The 20,132-nt window shown below is 35.9% G+C and overlaps 2 protein-coding genes across 2 annotated transcripts; one reads left to right on the top strand and one right to left on the bottom strand.

Moving 5' to 3' along the window:
* Positions 1–429: 429 nt before the first annotated feature.
* On the bottom strand, positions 430–9,869 carry LOC128216377 (otolith matrix protein OMM-64-like). The gene is made up of 6 exons (XM_052922936.1): positions 9,815–9,869; positions 5,966–5,998; positions 5,395–5,502; positions 4,851–4,943; positions 1,679–1,786; positions 430–826 (listed from the first exon to the last, which is right to left on the bottom strand). Exons 1-6 carry the CDS (start codon positions 9,867–9,869, stop codon positions 735–737), a joined length of 489 nt encoding a protein of 162 aa, XP_052778896.1. The 3' UTR covers positions 430–734.
* A 1,356-nt stretch (positions 9,870–11,225) lies between these two features.
* Positions 11,226–14,287, top strand: LOC128216378 (uncharacterized). Its single transcript, XM_052922937.1, has 3 exons — positions 11,226–12,198; positions 12,429–12,518; positions 13,464–14,287. The coding sequence occupies exons 1-3, from the start codon at positions 11,226–11,228 to the stop codon at positions 14,285–14,287; spliced, it is 1,887 nt and encodes a 628-aa protein (XP_052778897.1).
* Positions 14,288–20,132: the final 5,845 nt, after the last annotated feature.

The following is a 20,132-nucleotide window of genomic DNA, read 5'->3' on the forward strand; positions in this document are numbered from 1 at the left end:
CCTTGTTCTAATGTACCCTTTCACCATTGTCCTTGATCGCCTGGCAAGAATTGGATACTTCTTTATAAGTTCTTTATAAGTTCAAGACATTCTAACTTATTTTTGGTGGAGTATCATTTTATAGACAAAAAAAATCACTATATTTTCATCTATTTTGAGCACTAAAATATGAAAGTGTGTTCTTGATAGTCCTCTTTAGGACAAATAACCATAAAATCCTATATTAAAACATGTTTTATCAATTGAAGTTGTCTAGGAATTAGCAACAGTGCCTCTGCAAGTCAATATATACATATGACCTGTATTCAAGATGATGTGTTTTCACTGATAACCTTTATATTATTTGATTTCTTAATTTGTACAATAAAATGGGCACGGTAAGCAAACTCATGTTTCTGTAGCACTGACCTGAGCAACATGTCTAACAGTGCTATATAATATACATTGTTGTCCATGTTAAACATGTTTGACTTCAGGATTTTATTTGATATGTAGAAATTCAATTCAAGGCCTTTCTGTTAAATACAATTAGATATTTTCACTGTAACTTTTTACACTGATCAGTAACATGACACACATTCTGGCTAATTTAAACACTGAATAGGTTTTTTTAAGATTACAAGTATGGTTGTTACACAAAATTAATTGTACACTAAGGAAGACAACAGAAAAGCCTGATCACAAAAGTGCACTTACTCCTTTACAGAAACAACACTTTTTAAATCAAATTTGCTTTAAGAATAGAAATTTCTAATTGTTACAAATTTCAATATGATTCTTACATGGTTTGTGCCAATTCCAGCATTTACGACTGCTTCGAGTTGACCTATGGAGACAAAAACATATTATATATGCAAATAGGTCTGCTATGTTTCTTAACGCTAACAATTAATGCTATTTATAATAATGAAACAGGTGTCTCTCGACAAGTATTATTTGAATGAAATTGATGTACATTAACAAAACCTCTTTCTGAGGACTTTTCTAAAACTATCACCTCCAATGGAGGCCAGTTACTTTTATTAGACACCATGCCTGTATTGAGATCTCAGGTATTTCAAATTTCCTTGATGCCTATTATTTAAAATGCAGTACTGGTTCTGAAATATTGAAGGTGTAGTGTTTTTAATACAGGAGATAATTTATCTCAAACACACACACACAACTATCTCTACACAACTAGGCTAAAAGAGACATGTTGCAACAAAATGACATAGTATTTTGTCTTTTGAACCTCTGGTATTTTGATTTTGTTCTGTGGTAAGCATAATACTGAAAAGAAGTATTCAGCTTTACTGATTGTAAGCACATACAGGTACATATATTAAACATTTCGGTTAATGATAATGTTATTTACATACAATGATGTACAACCAAGATTGTGAAATGACCTTCAACCTACGACTAGAATGATGTCAAACTGATTTTAATGTCTCTGGTGGTTTGAATTTCTTATTTGTTAAGCAAATTTCTACATGTAGTCATCACCTCAAAAGACAATGAATTTGGTCGAACACCCATTGATGTCCAAATGAAGACACTTCATTCCAATCACTTTTAACCCATTATGAAAACTACATTCCAAGACTAATTCTTTTACAACAAGGGCAAATCTATACATGAAAACATCAAATATCAGGCACCCGTTCATCTTATATTATAAAAACGATAAGTGTACCTATTTCAGTCCCTGGTTGATCAACGGAGGCATCAACATTATCAACATCCACATCATCAGCATCCACATCATCAGTATCAACAGTATTCACATCATGGCACTGTCCAGCTGCAATACAAAAACATCACATCACTGAAAAGTGACAAAAGCATCAAAAACAGAACAAGATTATACATTATGGTATTTACCATAGAAGAAAAACTACTGAATATAGTGCAGTGCGAATGACCTCCAACTGAGGACAATTCTAGCACAAACACCTCCAATTGAGGACAAGTTATTACCTTTGGACAACACATAAAACTATTTCATAAATATCTCTTTTTTCAAATATCATCCTAATCTAGGCACTTCAAACAATTTAGTCTTTAAGACAGGAGGCACGTTTAAAGAAAGTATTTTAAAGAAAACCCACTGACAACCAATATAAAAAAACTTCTGCAACTTCTAGTTAAGAAACAAGAGCTGTTATAAGACAGCGCGCTTGACTTCGCCGCTTTGACTAAGAAGTGAAAACAATAACAATGTTATATGTGCCTGTCAAACACAATAAAACAATCAAATTAAAAAAGTGAACAAGAAGCGGGATGTGACAAAACCAGGTTTTTAATGATTGGCAGAAGAGATTCAGTTTCAACTGCTTTCTTCTATCTTTAGTAGCAGTGACCTTGATGACATGGGCCCCAAACACAATCCCATGGAAGTCCTCCATAAACTCTTCCTACATATTAAGTTTGGTCACAGTATGTCAAACATAACTGAAACAGTAATCTATTTTTAGTAACAGTGACTTTGACCCAAGAGGGCCGAAAGGCAATCCATCAAAGCTCTGCATATTGTCCTATATTCCAAGTTTGGTCACACTATGTCAACCCTTACTTGAGATATTCAGTACCGGTACTTAGCATATTTCTATTTTTAGTAGCAGTGACCTTGATTCCATGGGCCCCAAACACAATCCAATGGAAGTCCTCCATAAACTCTCCCTACATATTAAGTTTGGTCAAAGTATGTCAACCATAACTGAAACAGTAATCTATTTTAGTAACAGTGACTCTGACCCAAGGGGGCCGAAAGGCAATCCATGAAAGCTCTGCATAAACTTGTCCTATATACCAAGTTTGGTCACACTATGTCAACCCTTACTTGAGATATTCAGTACTAAGCATATTTTTATTTTTAGTAGCAGTGACCTTGATTCGACTGGCCCCAAACACAATCCAATGGAAGTCTTCTATAAATTCTTTCTACATATTAAGTTTGGTCAAAGTATGTCAACCATAACTGTTACTACATTTTCCTGTTCTACAGAAGTTCATTACTTTTATTTGGATTGGTTTTTCTTATTCAGCTTAAAGACCGACTGAATTAGTTTCAGTAAGTTATCTGTCCTCTGAAGGTACCTTCACCATTTTTACTTTCCTGGGCTCTGTTAAGGTAGTGCGTGGATTCCCTGTGGGCCACTCACATTTTTTTATATAGGTTTTCCAATTTAAAAACTTGATTATTGTACCTGAGATATTAAATTTCTCTGATTTTTGATAGTTAGAAATAAGTTACTTGGAGTTTATTTTTTTATACTGTGTTTGTCAATTTTTGACACTCGACAGAATTGTTTCAAACTTACAGCCTAAAGTTGCATTATGGCTTGCCTGAGCACCTAGGTATATCTAAGGCATTTATTAATTTCATAGTTAGTTTGGTTTTTACAGTGTTATTTCCATTTGAATTTAATTAATGAACTTGAATAGATTGTATAAAAAAATGCAAACATCTCAGTTGTTCTTCACACCCAACCTCCCTGCCTTTGCCCTGTGTCGAACCTGAGGGTTCTTGTAACCGCCCGTGTGGCTTACTACCACTTGTTGAGGTTCGGTTACACAGTAATCTATTTTTAGTAACAGTGACATTGACCCTAGGCGAGCGAAGTCAATCCATGAAAGCTCTGCATAAACTTGTCCTATATACCAAGTTTGGTCACACTATGTCAACCTTTACTTGAGTTATTTAGTATAAGCATATTTCTATTTTTAGCAACAGTGACATTGACCTAGACCATAACTCTAGGGGCCCAAAACACAATCTCAGAAAAGGTCTCTATAAACTCTTCCTATATACCAAGTTTGGTCTATTTATTTCAAACCTAGCTAAATTATTCCATTCATAAGGTGACTTTGACGCTGCCTCCCACCAGCCGCCCGAACAATGACGCAAGTTGACATTCAAATAACTGGTTTTCCCTTTATGAAAATGTGGTTAAGAATATATATAAAAATGTGCCTTTCAAAAAATATAAAAAGAAAAATTGAAAAAAAAAATCATTCCCATAATTTGTATTAAGGGTTAAAATGGAGTTATGTTCCTTGTTCTAAGATGGTCGTCAATAATTATGCAAAGTATTAAGGGCATTGAATGAAGGGTATAGACGTTTTTTTTATTAAAATCCCAACTTGCCCTACAACTTAAACCTGCCCTTTAACTTTAACCTGCCCTAAAACTTTAACCTAAGTCAATCAGGGGCCATAACTTGTATTAAGGATAATATGGAGTTATGTAACCTCATTGTGTGATAGTCCTAAACAATTGTGTGAAGTATTAAGTCAATTGAATGAAGGGTATTGGACTAATAAGTGAAAATCCCAACTTGCCCTAAAACTTTAACTTGCCCTAAAAGTTTAACCCAAGTCAATCAGGGGCCATAACTTGTATTAAGGATAATATGGAGTTATGTAACCTCAAAGGGGTGATGGTCCTGAACATTTGTGTGAAGTATTAAGTCAATTGAACAAAGGGTATAGAAGTTGTTAATAAATATCCCAACCTGTCCTAAATCTTTAACCGCAGTTCAATAGTCATTCAGGGGTCATAATTTGTAAAAAGGATAATATGGAGTTATCTAACCTCATTGTTTGATGGTCATGAACAACTATGTTAAGTATTAAGTTAATTGAATGAATGTATAGGACTTCTCTAAGTGAAAATCCCAACTTGCCCTAAATTGCAATTTCTAACCGGACACTGACACTGGGGTGAGTAGTATAGCCCTCCTAATTCTTCGAATAATCGAGCTAAAAACTATATTCCAAGGCTTATCATAAAACAATTTTTTTTTGCAATTTTGCTCAAATATCAGGCACAAATTTATCTCATATTATAAGAAAGATAAGTGTACCTATTTCAGTCCCTGGTTGATCAACAGAGGCATCCACATCATCAGCATCCACATCATCAGTATCATCAGTATTCACATCATGGCACTGTCCAGCTGCAATACAAAAACATCACATCACTGAAAAGTGACAGAAGCATCAAAAACAAAACAAGACAATACATTATGGTATTTACCATGGAAGAAAAACTACTGAATACAGTGCAGTGTGAATGACCTCCAACTGAGGACAATTCTAGCACAAACACCTCCAATTGAGGACAAATTATTACCCTTGGACAACACATAAAACTATTTCGTATAAGTCTCTAGTATCTAATTCCTTTAACTCTAGGCACTTCAAACAGTTCTGTCTCATAAGATAGTAGGGACCTCTACTGAAAGTATTTGATAGAAACCCCACTGAAGACCAATATCAAAACACTGCAACTTCTAGTTAAGAAAAAAACTATATTCCTCTAGGCTTATACTAGAACAAAAAATAATTGAAATATTACTTTAATTACAGGCACCCATTCATCTTATATTTTAAGAAAGATTAAAGAACCTATTTCAGTCCCTGGTTGATCAACGGAGGCATCAACATTATCAACATCCACATCATCAGCATCCCCATCATCAGTATCAACAGTATTCACATCATGGCACTGTCCAGCTGCAATACAAAAACATCACATCACTGAAAAGTGACAAAAGCATCAAAAACAGAACAAGATTATACATTATGGTATTTACCATAGAAGAAAAACTACTGAATACAGTGCAGTGTGAATGACCTCCAACTGAGGACAATTCAAGCACAAACACCTCCAATTGAGGACAAGTTAATACCTTTGGACAACACATAGAACTATTTCATAAATATCTCTAGCATTTAATTCCTTTTATGCTAGGAACTTCAAAGTCAGTTCCATTTCATAAGACTGGAGACACCTCTACTTAAAGTGTTTTTGGCAAACCCACTTACGACCAATATTTAACACTTTGCAACTGTTAGACCTTTAAGAAAAAAACTAAATTTCAAGGCTTATAATGGAACAAAATTAAATTGCAATTTTACTTAAATATCAGGCAACCATTCATCTCATATAAGTAGAAAGGTAAGTGAAAAAGCATACCTCTATTAGTCCCTGGTTGATCATCCGGGGCATCTACATCATCAATATCCTCATTATCAGCATTATATCATCAGTATGAACAGTATCCACATCATCAGTAAGAACAGTTTCCACATCATGGCACTGTCCAGCTGCAATACAAAAAATCACATCACTGAAAAGTGACAGAAGCATCAAAAACAGAGCAAGATTATACATTATGGTATTTACCATAGAAGAAAAACTACTGAATTCAGTGCAGTGTAAATGACCTCCAACTGAGGACAATTCTAGCACAAACACCTCCAATTGAGGACAAGTTATTACCCTTGGACAACACATAAAACTATTTCGTATAAGTCTCTAGTATCTAATTCCTTTAACTCTAGGCACTTCAAACAGTTCCGTCTCATAAGATAGGAGGGACCTCTACTGAAAGTATTTGATAGAAACCCCACTGAAGACCAATATCAAAACACTGCAACTTAAACACTGCAACTTCTAGTTAAAAAAAAACTATATTCCTCTAGGCTTATACTAGAACAAAAAATAATTGCAATTTTACTCCAATAACAGGCACCCATTCATCTTATATTATAAGAAAAATTAAAGTACCTATTTCAGTCCGGAGGCATCTACATTATCATCATCCACATCATCAGCATCCACATCATCAGTATCAACAGTATTCACATCATGGCAATGTTCAGTTGCAATACAAAAACATCACATCACTGAAAAGTGACAGAAGCATCAAAAACAGAACAAGACTATACATTATGGTATTTAACATGGAAGAAAAACTACTGAATACAGTGCAGTGTGAATGACCTCCAACTGAGGACAATTCAAGCACAAACACCTCCAATTGAGGACAAGTTATTACCCTTGAACAACACATACAAAACTATTTCTTAAATATCTCTGGTATAAAATTTCATTTAAGCTAAGCACTTCAACCAGTTTTGTCTCATAAAACTTGAGGCACGTTTACTGGAAGTTCTTTATAGCAAACCCACTGACTACCAATATTATAACACTTTGCAACTCCTAGTTAAGAAAAACACACCATATTTCAAGCGTATCAAAGACAACAAAAATCTTCAATCACTTATGCTTTCTCAAACCAGGGGACAATTCAATACAATTTAACAGAGCAACCTTGGAGTTTACCAATTGCACTGACGGCAAATAAAAACTTTTTAGTAATTTTAATTGTAAACAAAACATGTACGTTATACCAAAGAATTAATCTTTATTTAAAATAAAGGTCGGGGCATGATGGTGAACAAGCATGCACAGTTTCAAAGCCAGATGTCAATGGACTTTGAAAATATTTGAGGTGGTACGTAAACTTTAACGTAAATTCTAAGAAGAAAAAGGGGCATAATTTTCTCAAAATGCTTGATCAAGTTACCTCTTCCTGTGTACAGGTTGGGGGAATGATGGTGAACAAGCGTGCAAAGTTTCGAAGCCATATGTCAATTGACTTTGAAAATATTTGAGGTGGTACACAAACTTTAATATAAGTGGTCACGCCGACGCTGCTGCCGACGCTGCTGCCGACGCTCGGGTGACTAGGATAGCTCTCCTTATTCTTTGAATAGTCCAGCTAAAAAATCATTGGTTAACACCTTATGCTGGGGCCTGAACTATAACTTTCTGCCAACAAAGTTATGTCCTGTTATACATGTAAAATAGGTGAGTATGTATTTTCCCCAATTCTGCGACAATATTTTCCTTTAGATTGTCCTATTTATGAAAAAAACATTTGATAGAAATCAGGTAAGAATTGGCCAAGAAAAAAACTTTGTCTGCAATAAAATAATTAATTATGCCTCCACTAGAATATGTGAATGCAAATGTTTATATGGCACATTATCACTTACATTCATTTCTACTTTGATAATAATTATATTTTGCATTTTTTTTTAATTATGCTTCCTTGTTTTAAACAGTATTCTATTTTACAATCAATTATTGGTTACAATCAATTGATTAGTTGGCTGTAATTGGAAAGCTGTTGCTATTTATATACTGTTTAACTATTATATATAACAGTAAGTCACTCTAAGATGAATTTTATGTATTTTATCGGATATACATGGTAAAGACTGATTTAGACTCTTAGATTGTTTTTTAAAAGAAATAAAAAATAAACATTATATCATATCTTGCTTTCAACCGGCTAGTGGTAACATTCAATCGTATTTGGAGTTTTTTTATAAAGATGAAATTAAACAAAATGTACGCCGTTAAATATGATATTGTTTTGGACTTCTGCTACATTAACAATAAATCTGACTGCAAAACAACCATGCATCTTAAAGATAAGTGTTTAACATCACATTAGTTCACATACAACTTCTGAGCATAAGCGACAGTAAATTTTGGACATATAGATCTATATTATTTTTGATTTTGATTGTTTTAATTCCTTATGACCACACTTGACTTAAACATTAACATTAGAAAGTTAAGGTTAGTCACTGTACCCTAAACAGAATAATTTTGCATTCACAGTCACCTTAACATAAAAAAACATAATCGGGTCATGATTCTTTGTTGGTAGGGTTTGGTTGTCTTGAAAACCTATTCAAATCATATTGTAGTTTATTTTTCAGAGGGCTACAAGTTTGCTAACAGAAGTCGTACCAACACAAACTCGCACCAATACGAGTCGTGCAATATACGGACAGGTCGCCCCACATATGTATTATATAGGCGGTATGGGTAGATTCATATAAGTAGCTTGTCATATAGACTTTATATTAATTTACCATCATCAATTATCAATAAAATACCTTTAAAAAAGATATCCAATAAATATTGTAAAATTTGACAGAAATAATATGTACTACCGTATATAATCCATATGCGGGGCGACTTCTCTCTATATATGGGGAGACTTCATAGAAGTACTAGATTGTGTTGGTACGACGGCTCTTGTAATCACGTGTTTGATGAAGTTCATGCATGGTTGTTAGCTACAAGCATGATTGTATGCTAGTCTAAAAAAATAGACGTGTTATACAGGATTCTTCCAATACCTAACGTCTAAACGGGTTTGTGCAAAAACAGGGTTTTTTTGATACATATTGAAATTTTATTTCGAGAAGAATTTTATGTTTGACATAGGTAATAAAGGTTTATATTCATATTTTACCATGTAACTTGTGCAAATATATTTTGCACAAAAAAACATTAAATTGCAATAAAACGAAACTTGACTAACACAGACTACAATTATGCCAAGCTTAACAACAATGCGTTGTTAAATTAAACCACAAAGGTTACACTTGAATTATTTTTAGACAATACCATTCTCTTATTACACTTAATGCACCAGTCAATTGTAACCTCGCCCCCCCCCCCCGGTCCGGGGGTATACCGGGGATAGCCGGGGAAAAGGGTTGTGTTTTTATTTTCCAGGTGCCCCCGCAGGGCCGGGTGATCGCGATGGTTTAGTCATAACGGCAAATTTAGCGGAGATTGGGCCTTATATAGAGTCTCTGGGGTGCGGGGGCATTTGGTCGGCGTTTAACAATCAGTTCGTCCCCGCAAGGCGGGGATTTTACCCGGGGTTTGCTGAAATGGAAGTCAAAGTCCCGGCTATTCCATTGGACCTGGGGGGGGACCGTGGTTACAAATGGCTGGTGCATAAGTGTTTCATGAAACCAGTCATCAATATTAGACTTTTGGATGAACAAGCCCGAATTCTTAAACTTTTGCTTGGCATCAATATTTTTAACAAGCCCTGCGCCCTGTATATAAAATTCAGAATTTTAACAAGCCCGGAAGACATTTTTCCAATGCAGGGGTTGCTAATTCATATTGATCTGTCAACAAAGCATCACCAATTTAAACTACCTAGCAGGTGCCCTTTATCTTTCCGCTCAATAAACTTAGCGCTGGGCTCTGTCATTCTTGGCTAGGGAAACAACAGGTGGGACATGGACGCTTAGAGTCGCCAAATAAAAACCGTCTCTGAAGACTGAAGCTATCATTTATCAACGACAACGTACAATTATTTGGACTAAGATGTATGCTATTAAGCATAATGCTTTAATGCACTGCTTTTGTAGATACATAAGCTTTAATAAATTAAACCATTCAAAAATAACTACTGGCGAATAGCTGGTGTTTAAACATAACAGCTGACCAACTTAAATCTTGTTTTGTTCATTTTTACAAGAATACTGTACACTGAATGTCTCCGAAAACTCGTCGTGTTGACATAATTCTTTAAATTAGCATAAAAAATGTAATACATTTCTATTTCAAAGAAAAGTATATAGTTTCTTATATAAACAGCTAATGGGCACATCATAATTGTAGAAACCATCACTGTATCTTCATTTTAATGAAATTTTCCGTTTCCGGGTCAGACATCGCGAAAACATATGACATTCTCAAAAATCAATCGAAGTAAACAACGTATGGTCATGACCGTATCATACTGATAAGATAACACCTTTAAACATATATTTTACGATAAAATATTGTTATAAAGTAAATTAACAATTGAAAACAGATGTTTCACTCACTTGGTGATGCGCGTAACACCGCCAATCGAGACCACTGGAGTGTGACCAAAAAAGAGGCAAAAAATGGAAATTTACGGACGGTCACGCACTTCCCATACACTTGACCCTTCTGACCTCCAACTGAGGACAGTCCATTTTTATGATATTATTTTTCGTTTCAAGTCATAAAACGAACTTTGAGACTACCTTAAAAAAATGCCAAATGAGACCGTCCTCAGTTGGCGGTAATGGTCTCAATCGTTGCTGTTATTTCTAAGGATTGTCCTCAGTTGGCGGTGTGTGCAAACTCACACACACACACACACACACACACACACACACACACACACACACACACACGCACACACACACCCGAGAGAGAGAGAGAGAGAGAGAGAGAGAGAGAGAGAGAGAGAGAAATAGGGAGATAGAGAGAGAGAGAGAAATAGGGAGATAGAGAGGATGAGATGAGATGGAGGGATGGATGGTGAGATGAGATTGAGAGAAGAACAGAGATAGTGGATAAGACAGAGGGGAGAGGGATGGACATAGAGAGAGAGACGGAAGGTAAAAGATGAGAAAGGGTAATTGAGGGAGGGACAAAAAGAGACTGGAGGAACATTTGGGAGGGAGGGACAAAGAGGGAAGAATTTAATTTTGCTAAGAAATAAAAACAGTTTTTCCATCATTATAGATTCATGGTTCAAACTGCAGCTACGCCATATATTCCTTAAATATTTAAGGCACTCATAAGGATGGATGCTGTTCCCGGACGAAAGGCACAAATGGCATATGGATCGGTGACAGACCTCACCTACTGCCAGCCATGCGCGGAGGACGGCAAGAAAATCCTCCCTGAGGCCTTCTGTCCCGTCTGCAAGGAGTTCCTGTGTTCCACCTGCGCCCGAGTACACCGGAATCAGAAAATAACCAAAAGCCACGCCCTCGAAAAAAACATTATGCCTCCCTCATTTCGCGAAGAGAGTGAAGATGAAAAGTTTATAGAAACTTGTCAGCTTCATGCTAAAGAGTTTATCAAATATTACTGTCCAAGTCATGATGCACTTTTGTGTGGAGACTGTTTAGTTGAGAATGAAGAACATCGCTCTTGCAAAGTAGAGAAAATCATGCAAGTGGCAAAACAATACCAGCAGGGTGCAGAATACAACCGCCTGAAAACAGGACTTGTCCAGACGGCCAGTAACATTGGCAAACTTTTACACGACATACAAGCGATCATGAAATCAGTTGACGAAGAAAGCCTAACCAATATCAATGAGCTTCGCAAATTCAGGAATGAAATCAACCAGTACCTGGATCAAAGGGAGAACGAACTGTTGGCAGAAATTGATCAGAAGAAACGAACATCCAAGAGACTGCTGAATGAACTGAAATTAAAATGCACAAACATGAACTCATCCATTGAGCAACTAAAGTCGGAGCTACAAGCACAGGACGGCAATGGCAACCAGCTATTAATATTAGGAAAACGAGCTATAAAATGGCTTGCGCGTCTCCAGACAGCCCTGGAAGAGATGCGTAGGAAGAGTGAAGTTCCCCGATACAAGTTTCACCGGGACCCCGCAATTGAGCAGTTAATAGCTTCTAAAAAGACAATAGGATGGTTTCAAGAGGGCGAATCAACGTCGGCGTTATATCAGCAACAACGACAACAGAGGACTTTGCCACAACAACTCCATCAACACTTTATAGCCTTATCATTTAAAGGTTTGCGTACAACTACTGACTAATTTGACATTTCCTAAGTGATGCAGTTTAAAAGGTTGATTTAAAAAACCTGTTGACGTCGCTCAAATTAACCAGGCACGTTAAAAGTGCTTAACAAAAATAACAGAATGAAATACTTGGACAAACAATTGTCAGCAAATTTTTGAGTGACATGAACTTTAATTGTTTTGGTCTAACAATACGGTATATATACTCAATCATACTTCCAGGTGTATCTGCTTCGGCGGTAGGGCAGCAAGAACGACAACTACTGAAGGAGCAGCTACCACGGCAACACGAAACGATGCAGCAACAACAAGGTTTGTGAACAACCGAAGACAAATTTGACTTTGCCATATGTAATGCAGTCGATAAATCTATTTTCAAAAGCCTTTTGACGTCGCTCAAGGTAACCAGTACTAATCAAAAGCAAAACAAAAAGATTATACGACAAATAATATTCAGCAAATAAAATTAAGATACAAATATACGCAAGGCATGACTTTTGGAAGGATAAATGTTATGTTGTTTGGGTACTATAATACGGTATTTATACTTATTGTATACCCATCATAATTCCGAGCGCTTTACTTCACATATCGTCAAATGCGGTTGTCCGTATTCAACTTATGTTAGTGCAAAACGGCTGTTTTCTAATCCGCTTACGAAACATAAACAAATTTATCAACGTTGTAATGACGTCAGAACACAAAACATTGCGTTTTCAAAATTGCATTTATTATGAAAACATGTGTATTAGCCACAAATATATATTATAAAAGTTTAATTAATATAGCGTTTTGATCAGGAATTTCGTAATCGACTCTCGTGGATTTTTGCAGAAATTGTTTTCAATCGCTTAGTGGCTCGTAAAATCCCAATATGCTAACATCCGCTCAATTTTAATACAATATTCTAGACGAAAGTGCAGCACTTATTACCCTTTTATTTTCCTATGCAAGGACGTTTGCTTTATACTACTTAATATTACCCCTAATCATTTTATACCAACACTGCAACAGCAATGATGATTCATAAAAATATATAAACCGTTGCTATAGGTTTGATCTATTCGGGGTTTTTTAAAAGTAAATACAAACAATTTAAATACTATATATACAATTAAGTAGTCTAAAGATCTAATGCTAAAAAATCCCCGAAGATTTTGTTTAAATGATATTATTATCATTATTCCTTTTCAAATGTGATGACAAAAACAACTTTTCTTTTTCTTTTTGTTATTTATGATTATGTGTACTTCAAAGGCAGTGCAGACCTAAGCCAGTCCAAGTTCAGCACACAGCCTGACATTTCAGTGAAGACAAAAGGTGATACCAGTGACTGCTTCCTGACCAGTGCGGCCCTACTACCTGGGAACAGGCTTCTACTGGTAGATTGCGCTAACTACTCATTGAAACTGGTGGATACCGTGAATAACAAGCTGGTATCCAAGGTGAAACTGACTGATGAGCCATGGGACCTGTGTCTCCTGCCCGGGGACAGGGCAGCCGTCACTCTGCGTGGGAAGAAGAAGATACAGTTCGTATCTACTCAGGGAAATGTCACACTACAGGATGTTGTTAAAATAGATGGACAATGTTTTGGAATAGATTTCTGTGATGGCAACTTGATAGTGTCCTTCCCATGGGAGATTGTGTTGATGGACATGAAGGGAAATGTGAAGAAGAGTGTGGGCACAGACAGCAGTGGAAAACCTTTGTTTATGTTTCCTGAGTATCTGACAGTGACTAGAAAGGGCCACACTCCTCCGGCCATCTATGTTTCAGACCGGGGAACCAACACCATAACCAAGCTGAGCATCTCACTAGAGGTGCTAGAGACGTACACCGATTCGATACTAAAATCACCACGTGGTCTGGCAGCCGTGGGGGACAACCAGCTGCTCGTGTGTTACAGTAACAACATCCTGTTACTGGACACGCTCACAGGCAAGATAACCCAACTGCTTGGGGAGGAAGAGGGGATACAGTGGCCAAATAGTGTGGCTTACTGCCCAAAGCAAAAGATGGTGTTTGTTGCATGTTGCTCTGGGTTGAATAACTCCGTGAAAGTCTTCAAAAATGAGTAACAATTGAAGTTATTTATTTCAAAATATTGTATAATTATGTCTTTGTGAAAAAGCATACGTTTTCAAATTTTACTTATTTAATAGAGTATTTTAATAACAAAATAATGTTTATACTGTTATATTTGCTATGTCAACAAGAAGAATAGGATATTTGTCACACGCAGTTATCGCAACAGACCTGATTCTGAAATATGCGTGAAAGTATTCAACTTAGTACAGGTTATTATCAAGTCTTCCACTTGATATAAGTGTAATCCATATATCCTATGTGAAACAATTGTAATGCTTTAGAACTTTTGTAACGCAAATGTAATGTGTGAACTAATTGGAGTGTGTAGGAACAATTGCAATGCTCATTATTTCAAAATGTATTCTAAATAATTCCACGTTAAAAGGTTTGACTGAAAATTTGACGTTTAAATTATGTTGAATTCTAACAATTTCTAAAAGTCAATTAATAACTTGTTATAAGAAAAGAATATATGTTTGTGTATTATTAGTTTAAATGTAACAAGCCGTTTTGTGTATGGATTATAACCACATGTTGGTTTCCCTCCGCACGAGAACGAAGTGTGCGTAACTGGTGATATCTTTAATTAAATGAACTGTTTGAAAGTCATAAAGCTTAACTATTTTATATGTTATAGTGTAATAATTGTTAAATAATATAGTATAATATAAAATGTTTGTCATTTCTTTTATCAATTTGTATTTACTAAATGTGATGTATACTATTTAGAGGTTAATACACGGCGTAGCCGGGCCGTTGAGTGATCATTGGCACGAGTGACTCATAATGGCCCGAGACGTAGTCTAATACATATGTTTGTTTGTTTTATTTCGTAAGTTTAAAGTCATCAGGTTCACCTGAAATCCAGTTGTGCATTCTTTTTCCCTTCTAGCTTGACTGCGATGAGTAAACTCATTCTCAAATTAAATTTAGTTTTTGAGAGTAAGTAGTTTTTGAGATTAAGCCAAAAAGACAAACAACAGTTTGTTGTCATTTCATGTTCTCATCAATTTCAATTGTTCACCTTGAAAATTCCACTACACGTATAATATTATATCCGATTGTTTTGTACGAATCATTGGCATCTGTGTTTTCATGTCTTGAATGTCACTATTTATTTTTAGAAATCATGAACTCGTAGCAAGTACAACGACTGTTTGTACTTAAATTAACACTAACCTTTCTTATATACATTGAAAGTATCACGTGATGGTATCAATCAAACAATATCGCTACAGTCTTTTGCTGATTTTAGCATATATTAACATTTGTTAAAGGGGTGCAGCTGTCTTAGTTTTAAACTCCTGATGAGTTGACACACTCATATTCGTATTTAAAATAAAATCCGAAAAAGTGTATTCAACCATGAACGAGTCCCATTAAAATAAAACTTGTTGTGTGGCCTGCGTATTACAACGGGCGTTTGTCCGGCATCGTAGGCATTACCTACGTCCATTTCAGCTAAACTTGAATAAGCAAATTAAATGATGGTCAAAATTCGCAATATTTTATCCTAAAACAGCCCAACAATGGTTGATCAATTTTTTGAACATTTTAGAATAACCATACGCTATTTAACACAATTATGTGGTGGCATATAACTGCGGTAAGATAACCTGATAGCGTTCGCGAATTGTTTCGTGTTAAAACCTTATTTTTCGCGATAATTTACCGGCTATATAGTTAATATTGCGATACATTTTCGATGAGATACATATCTAAAAACAGGCTTGAAAGCGCTCAAAACTGCTACCAATGGTGTCAACTGCAGACCTGGATTAATGGTACACTTAGACACACAAAACATGATTCAAATGTGTTAAGGTACATAAAGACAAGCTCAAAATCTGCAAACGTTGGGCAAAGGTGACAAGGTACAGACTGAGGCCGACCGTTGGCATCCAGGAAGATGGAGGTGGTCAGTAGTCATAAGCCCAGGTCAGCTCCCCCGGGAGTGTTTGTTGGCTACACTGTGAATCCAAGAAACCCAGGGGTTGTCCGTTCCAATCGGTAGGCAGGAAGAGTTATTGAATGTTGTGCCCTCATCATCCTTAAAACAGTAACCGCAACTGAGGTCCACCATACAGTCATTACACGTCCTGTAATAAACAATCATAAATAACTATTAGTTTGGCAATATAATACCCGCCAAATCTAGACGGTTCGCGGTGCTGAAATCCCACCAATAGTTATAGTGTTGATGCATACTCGCCCTGGTGTGTAAATCAGTAAAAGTGTCTTATGCACACATTGATCCAATAAAGTTCATTTTAACACACAACTTTTAATAAGAATGAAAAGTGCATTGCTCTGGGTTCAACGTAGGTGGTGTGTAACCTGAATTATACCATACGGTATGGGTTTTTAATATATATGACGTTAGCATGCTTAGCAAGTGCTCTCAAATCAACTGGCATCAGTGTTAATGATGTTTATATGAACACATTGCATTACTAGTTTTTAGTATATAATAAAGGTACGCATTGTCGCTGAACTGGACAAAGGCCACCAACATACAGCCTCATGAAATCTTCTGTAATAGGACATTAATTTCTGGTAAACATGGAACTGTACATATTGGTGTTTCAATGAGGATCACATATAAAAAAATAAATAAGGTTTAGCTCAGAAAATCGTTTAAAGAATTATCATAATAATCTATGCTCGAACGTATCAGTCTATACTTAACTTAAGAGTAAAATTATTGAAAGTTTTTGTTTGTCCAGGGTTATCCTTTCACAAGTAAATATCTCCATTTGTAAATTTATATGTGTGAATATTTTATTAGATTTCCAACGCTACTCGGTGAATATTATGTAACTAAAGATGCACTTTTACTCCAAAGTATGTACCACAAATAATGCAATTGTTTTAATATATTAAACGGATTAGTAAATATGTAAAATCGCGGTACTTATGAAAAACACTGTGTTTATTTTGAAAGAAAGATGCGGAAAACACGGATTTTCTACTTAATGAAAAAATAGTTGATCATTGTAATGCTTTTAGCATTCACAAGTCATTTAATATTTGTGCGTTTTAACCTATTAAATACACAGTTATAATATTGTTATTTGTTATTATTATGTCCATAAATGCTTTATTTCGTACAAAACAGAGATTTGTTTTACCTTCGACGCACGATCCATTCCTGTATTTGCAAGCTTCCGATTTTTGTTCCATATATAGAGACCCTGTGCTTAATTAATGAAACCGTATAGCGAAAGGATGAAAGAAGCTTGTAAAACGGCCACATTTTCAGATTACTAAGAGTAATATGTATATATTTTGAAAACAACGCTTAATCTAGAACTGCAATGTAAATGCTTTTCAAAACATTGCGCAACAAACATTGACTGTGTTCTTTAATACATATATAAATGTATATGCAAAACTTCGCATAACCTTGGGAACTTTATCCTGAGCTAGTTTTAAAGAAACCATCCTTCTTCAAGTGACAAAATACTGTTTTATCAAACATTGTTTATGTTATTTGAAAGTATTTGAAAGAAGATATATATTTATAAGCGAAACACTAAAATATGTAAGACTTATAAAATATCTCAAAATATACATGATATACGTGTTTTAACAATATCAGCAAATACATGCATTGGCCAAAATGTGAACAATTTGCCCGTTTACCGAATAACCATTTAGTGCAACCCCAGATATATGTACAGCATGATCAGTGTTTCACTAAGTAAAGTTTCAAATACAGTCGAACCCCGATGGCTCGAATTCGCTTGGCTCGAATTCCTCGTTGGCTTTAACCCGATGTAAAGGACCTATTTCCTTTAACTGAAGGTAAATATCTCACTTGGTTCGAATTTTCCGAGGCTCGATGCATGTTTTGCGGATCCCTGTGAGATCGAGCCAACGGGGTTCGACTGTATATGGAATATGAACACATCTTAGTTTGCTAAATGTTAATTACCAGTGAAGCAGACATTAATTAACACTACTTGCAAGTATTTGTTCATTTATAGTTTTATTTCGACTGTTCAGCCTTAAACCAGGGCCCAGCAGACCCAAGTCCCATTTTAGCAAGCTGCCCGACTTCACAGTAAAGGCATCAACTGTCACGCGTGACTGCTTCCTGACCAGTGTGGCCATCCTGTCGAGGGACAGGCTTCTCCTGTCTGACTGCTACAACTACTCAGTAAAGCTTGTGGACACCCAGACAAAAAAGATGGTGTCTCAGGTGAAACTGCCAGGTGGGCCGTGGGACCTGTGTCGTCTGCCAGGGGACAGGGCAGACGTCACTCTGCCTTCGGAGAAGAAGATACAGTTCGTTTCTACTCAGGGAAATGTCACACTACAGGATGCTGTTCAAGTTGATGGATGCTGTCGTGGAATAGATTTCTGGGATGACAACTTGATATTGTCTTTCTCCGTCCCATATAATGTTGTGCTGATGGACATGAACGGAAAGGTGAAAAAGTGTGTGGATAATGACAGCAGTGGAAAACCTTTGTTTAAGTATTCCTGGAATCTGACAGAGACCAAGGCGAGTCAGACTCCGGTCATATATGTCACAGACCTTGGCACCAACACCATAACCAAGCTAAGCATCTCACTAGAGGTGCTCCAGACCTACCAAGACCCGATACTGAGATCACCGTATGGTCTTGCCTTGCAGCCGTGGGAGACAACAAGGTACTCATGTGTGGGAGAGACAGTGACAACATCCTGTTACTGGACACGCTCACCGGTTCAATAACCCAACTGCTGTGGAAGAAGGAGGATATAGAGAAGCCATAGGGTGTGGGTTACTGTCAACAGAAGAATATGATGTTTGTCACTTGCTGGCATTATGGCAGACATGAATTACAGAATTTAATGAGAGTATTCAAAGTAACGTACCAATTGCATTTACTTAAACATAAATTGATATCATTGTTAAAATGTGGTAGATAGCTTTATGAAAATGCATGTTTTCAAGAGTTACTTATGTATAAATTATTTTATTATTTAACTACTTTGCCGATAACTTGAAATAATGTTGAACAGTTGAAATAATTGTTATACTGTTATCTTTGCTCTGTCAACAAGTGTGGCTTACAGTTCATAGAGGATGATGATGTTTGTCACATGCAGTCATCTTGACAGACCTGAATTGGAAAAAAATCGTGAAGTTTCTTAACAATTGCTTCTACTTTGAATATTTGGTGTATGCTTTAATGACTATGGCACATAAACCTGCATTATCACAGATTTACCCTTTTTCACATGCTTTCCTAATTTTCAAAATCAGTTCATTTTTTGCATTAATCCCTTCAACTCAATCATATAAGATAATTCACAATAAAACTATCACAATTGTTTGGTAAACTGCCAAATAGCTCATAAAAGCGTTAGTAATGCTTTTATGCATTGAACACTTTCGACCGTAACTGTAAAATAAATTTATTTTATGATCTTTTGTCAGCAGTCATTACATTTCCGACATTGACACAAAAAGAGGATCATTTCACGACCAAAAAAATGTCCAAACGACCAATCAGTGAGAGTGCAGCTTTATAAAGATGATTATGTATAAATTTTATTATAATTTAATATGCCTTTTTCGGACTAGGGACTAAGCACCAGATGGTCCAAAATCAGTAACTACACTATTTTACCAAAACAGGCTGGAATTGTCAATGCGAGCTAGACGGAGGCTTATTATACATCAGTTTACATGATTCGAACAATAAATGCACCAATCATGTTGCTGTCCCATCTGAGTTTCGTGTTTAGAAATAGTGGATAATCTCTTCTTAGTATAAATCGTATCTTCTTTTGAGCCAAGAAAAATATATCCACGCAATTTTTACACTAACTGGGATTTGA

Source organism: Mya arenaria, chromosome 14 (assembly GCF_026914265.1).
Source record: "Mya arenaria isolate MELC-2E11 chromosome 14, ASM2691426v1".
In the NCBI taxonomy this organism is placed as follows: domain Eukaryota; kingdom Metazoa; phylum Mollusca; class Bivalvia; order Myida; family Myidae; genus Mya; species Mya arenaria.

Excerpts from the sequence above, each read along its gene's own strand:
- LOC128216377 (XM_052922936.1), bottom strand. The coding sequence starts at position 9,869 with ATGACAGAGCCCAGCGCTAAGTTTATTGAGCGGAAAGATAAAGGGCAC. Across the intron at positions 5,503-5,965 it reads TCAACCAGGGACTAATAGAG|CTGGACAGTGCCATGATGTG; the intron begins GTATGCTTTTTC and ends TTTGTATTGCAG. Across the intron at positions 1,787-4,850 it reads TCAACCAGGGACTGAAATAG|CTGGACAGTGCCATGATGTG; the intron begins GTACACTTATCT and ends TTTGTATTGCAG.
- LOC128216378 (XM_052922937.1), top strand. The coding sequence starts at position 11,226 with ATGGATGCTGTTCCCGGACGAAAGGCACAAATGGCATATGGATCGGTG. Across the intron at positions 12,199-12,428 it reads TATAGCCTTATCATTTAAAG|GTGTATCTGCTTCGGCGGTA; the intron begins GTTTGCGTACAA and ends TCATACTTCCAG. Across the intron at positions 12,519-13,463 it reads AACGATGCAGCAACAACAAG|GCAGTGCAGACCTAAGCCAG; the intron begins GTTTGTGAACAA and ends TGTACTTCAAAG.